A 4,607-nucleotide genomic window follows, 5' to 3' on the forward strand; every position below is an offset into this window, starting at 1 on the left:
TCCTCATGTTTCAATTCCCTTTAGAATTCCCCTTTCTCTTCCATTTCAGTATGCAAACCTGATATGAGTGTTAGTTGAAAAAACATAAAGTGAGAAACTTAGACCAGGTTGCTTAACTCTTTGTTGGAACTTTTCTATTTGTCTTCTTTGTCCTTTGCATACTTTTGTTTGTTCTCAGCTTCCCTCTAGAGTACGACAATAATTTATAGAGTTCTGAGACATAGTCTTTGGGAAAAACTGGACCAAGATATCTGCTTAGATTTCCTTTAGGGTTCTAGACAACTTGGGGCTCTACTTAATGTTTGTATCAAGTAAGTTCTATTTTTATGGAGAATGTATATGTCTTTCTCATCTTGTGCCTATCAAAGGCTGTGACACATAATAAATATCCACTATATTGGTGGGACAAATGTTGCCGACTCATGTGGGTTAGTCTAGTCTGACAGTGGACCACTCTAAGTTTAACTTGACTTTTTCTTCAGATTATATTTCTATTTTATCCTATGTTAGAAGCATTACTGAAAAATCACTAGAAATGTTTTTGGTACCCATTAGAAGTTAAAAAATGTGATTCATGTAATTTTCTATGCAGTTTCAACATTGACAGTGGACGAAAAACTTAAAACAGTGCCCCCATTCTTTATGTTGAATTGCAGGAAAATCCTTAAAAAAACATACTCACAAGGTCCATTGACCTCGATGCCTCCTGAAAGAGTTTTAGTCTTAGAATAGTGAAAGATGTAGTAACAGAAATCTGTTACTTGTCGCACAAAATCAGGATACAGTTCATCATTATTCAGTGTCTCAAGCTGGGTAAGCTTCTTCTGGTGAGTGGGTAAGTCAAAGACAAAGCATTTCTTTATTGGAAAGAATTTCTGAATGCAAAGACGAGGCAAGTTGAAGTTTTGAAGATTTTGATCAGTGTCTGGGGGAGGAAAAATAAGATTTATTTAATATACAATTAGCATTCATTTTATTGTACTTCCCATGAATAAATTTGTCTTCCATCTGACGTTATTTATTTCAATACATCTCCACCAACTCTAAACAAAAAGTTAAAAGGTAACCAATTAGAGAAAGGAAAAAAGAAAACTATTTTGCTCCAAGAACAGGGACTAATACAATTTAATATTGAATCTACTAGTTCACTTTAAATTAATAGTATTAGTTATTTATTTGGTAGTTTAGCCATGTGAGTAAATATAGGAAACTAAAAATGTAATCACTTACGCACAAGAGATAATTTCTTGTGTTACTTTTCTCTTTCTTTCCAAAACTGGATCCTCTGTTACCTTGCTTCGGCCTCAGTGAGTTCTCCAGGTAGTCATCTGCTGTGATGAGCTGCCCATCTGCTTGTAAGGATAGGTAGAAATCTCTCAAAGTCCACACTAAGTCTGGATAGAAGCTCACAAAGTCAGCTGCATCTTCAACCTCATCAAGATCAGATGAAGATAATGTCCTGAGCAGATTTGACAGTTCTGTTACATAATTGAGATACAATTAAGGAAAATTGGTGGAAATAGAAATGCATATAAACCCGAAATGAATTTCATGCCTCCTGATACCTTTATGTTCTTTGAGTTGTAACCAATTCCTCATTTCATCCGTAAATATGAGGACTCTTTTTCCTGTACATTAAATGTTTATCATGTTTTTATTTTTGTGTTTGTTTCACAAGGACTCATAAACACAGCTAGGGAACAAAGGCGTTCTCTCTGGCTTTGGTGCCATCCTGGACCATAAAAGGATACTACAACAGGTCAATAGCCCTCTGGTCAATTTTGTTCATGGTATTGTACACAAAGGTACTACTCAATAGTATTGCCAGTGCAAAGATCTGGGTATCGTTGTTCTTGTCATCCTAGAAGTCAAAACAAATTTAAGTCATGTCTCATGGCATTCATAGATAAGCAATCATTAAAAATAAGCCCCTGACCCACAACGTTAAATGAGACAAACAAAACTGATTATGAGAAACATATAAATTTGAATAGTTTTGTCATTAGTGTTGATAATTTTATATGGAACCATATACTGTTAACTCATCAGTCCCTCTTACAACTAGTTAGGCATTTGCAAAGTTAGTGGGGTAACCAGAGTGCTGAAAACCAAAATTTTTAATTGTGTAAAACGAAGTTGGCCTATATACATAACACATATATCTATTTTATTGAATAGTTATTGTATACAGGGTAGTTTATATTACTGATCTTATCTAATACTCAAAACAACACTGTTGAGATAAATTTATAATTACCTCCGTGTTAGAAATGAGGAAGCTAAAAGCACAAATTGAGGTTGACTATTTGAATTTGTGGTAAATCAAAAGCAAAACAAAATCTGAAAAACAAAGGATGTTCAAGGGAAAGATCCAGCTGTGTACTAGAGTTAGTTCACACCAGCCCATAGGAGCTGATCGTGTACATCTATCCCAAACCCGGAGTTTAGCGACTTCGCTTTGGGAGCTTGGAATCAGCTAAGACGGGAGCATTTAGAAAATTGGCAAGAGCTACAAATCAAGGCTTTTTCCCCCTAGTGGGCTGGTTGCTAAACACCAGCATAGAGGTTGTAAAAACTCATGTACCTATTATTTAAATGATAAGATTATCCATGATAGGACTAAAGGGGAAATAAAAGATTTGAAGAGACTTACTCTTGTTTTTCAAAATCAGAGAGCTACGAGTGCCAAAGCCCTGATTTGAACTAAAGTTCCTTTGCTTTGACTCATACCCCAGTGTTAATCATCATTCTCTGCAGGATCAGACTTGCAACAGTGATTTTATCTGCACAATCTTTCTGCATTTCTGTTAACCACCTAGTTCCACATTAGTATAATCTCCCCATCATGATTTGGGCTTAGAAATATATGTATATTTTCACTTCAGGTTTCCAAACTTGGACTATTAAAAATAGAAAGGGGGAAAAATGATGTACTTTGGTCAAGTGGAAGTACAAAAAAAAGAAAAAAGAAAGGAAAAGAAAAATCCTCTGTGTAAAGAATGTTCAGAGATGGGAGGTTAATCAAAAAGAAATCCTTATTCCTTACCTTCTCTACATCTCCGAGTCCCTCAGTGTCAAGCAGAACCAGGGTGTGGTCTGGCTTCTTGGAATGAGGCACACACCACATCCAGATTCCCTTGGTGTGAGATTGCACTGTGGATCCAACAGAGAAAGAAGCCTACAAGGGGTTGGGGAGAGGAGCAGTGGAGAGGATGTAATAGAGCAGGGGATTTGGAAACTGGAGACTTTCTTGGCAATTGAGCTACAATTTAAGGAAAGCAAGATGAGGAGATGGAAGAAAGTATAAACAGTATTGATCTAAATTACAAAAGAGAAATGAGAAAATAAGAATATCAAGTACCATAGGTTAGATGATATTTTTTCACAAGAATATTATGCTATTAACATTTTAATAGTTTATAATTATGTATACAGAAGTTATTTCAGTGATGCCTTAACCATCATGATTGTGAATGTGGTTGAAGAGAAAGGACTCAGCAGAGTTTTGCTACTACCACTCACCCTTGTTCTTCCCAGCCAATTGGTTCATCAGGTAGGATTTGCCTGTGCGGCAGAGACCCACAATAGCCACCACGACAAGAGGCTGCGTAATGGCAGACAAGATCTTCAGAGCTTCTGGATTAACCACCAGTTGCCCTTTAGTGTTCTCAATGAGACACACTGGGCCTGGCATCTGGGTCTCTGGCGCCATGTCCAGGGGGTGGTCTTGTCTGTAAGGGAGGAGATGGGATGAATTAGAATTTCCAGTCTTTAAGCAAAGAAAGTCATTTTGCTTCCTGAATCTATGGACACACTACTCCTCGGCATGGCCTAAGTTTCTGAAGAAGTTATTGGGGGGGCAGGGCGGAATGACAGCAAAGCAGGTCATAGTAAAATAAGTCTTAAGCCCTTCAGAAGTCTGCTATAAGCTACTACACTGGTTTTTTTAAATATTTGATGGGCATATGGAAAATCATTTCTTGAGTTTAATCTACTGAGAGTTTAAATCTGACTCTTCTCTCTTGGTTTTTGGTTTGTTATGTTTCTTAGTTTTTATCGCTCTGAATTCCCAGATGGAATCTTTATGACTACTATTTGTTATATTACAGTTCTTGCTTTTACCTAATACCAACTTGCCCTTATCTAATTTAGGACCATGTCCAGTCAAAATGTATTATACTAAATCCCGGCAGGTCATAATATAACATTATTGAATAATCATAGTTGTTTACTTTAAAATAATTTCTTATATAGCTATTGGTTGCCTTTTTTAAATCAAAACTTTAATGCATGATCATTTTATAAATGAGACAGTGAGTGAAAATACTTTCTTAAATAATATTTAACCATTTATTTTCTAACTTCTGGGTACCCATTTATGTACCTGAAAGAGTCTCTGATAAAACACTTTAAAGCTATCTGAGATTTAAGCAAATGTTTGCTTTTCTGTCTTGCCTTATCATAAAGAAGAATTTTCTTTCATTTTAGAAGTGATTATTTACTACAGAAACTAAAAATCCACCATCTGCTTGACTTTTTCTTTCACTGAAATCTTAAAGTGAAAAGGTCTGGATTTCCTTACTAGTTGTCTGCGAAAGCTGCTTTTT

General features: G+C 35.9%; 1 protein-coding gene across 1 annotated transcript in view; it reads right to left on the bottom strand.

The window, feature by feature from the left end:
• The window catches only part of GBP5 (guanylate binding protein 5), a 9,316-nt gene extending 5,367 nt beyond the window's left edge, over positions 1 to 3,949 (bottom strand). The window contains 4 exon segments of the mRNA XM_025052109.1: positions 683 to 925; positions 1,293 to 1,489; positions 1,752 to 1,861; positions 3,047 to 3,949. Of these exon segments, the coding sequence (XP_024907877.1) occupies positions 683 to 925; positions 1,293 to 1,489; positions 1,752 to 1,861; positions 3,047 to 3,127 (631 nt within the window). The 5' untranslated portion in view covers positions 3,128 to 3,949.
• Between the last annotated feature and the right edge of the window lie 658 nt (positions 3,950 to 4,607).

The sequence above is a fragment of the Pteropus alecto genome, unplaced genomic scaffold (genome assembly GCF_000325575.1).
Source record: "Pteropus alecto unplaced genomic scaffold, ASM32557v1 scaffold25, whole genome shotgun sequence".
NCBI classification, from domain to species: domain Eukaryota; kingdom Metazoa; phylum Chordata; class Mammalia; order Chiroptera; family Pteropodidae; genus Pteropus; species Pteropus alecto.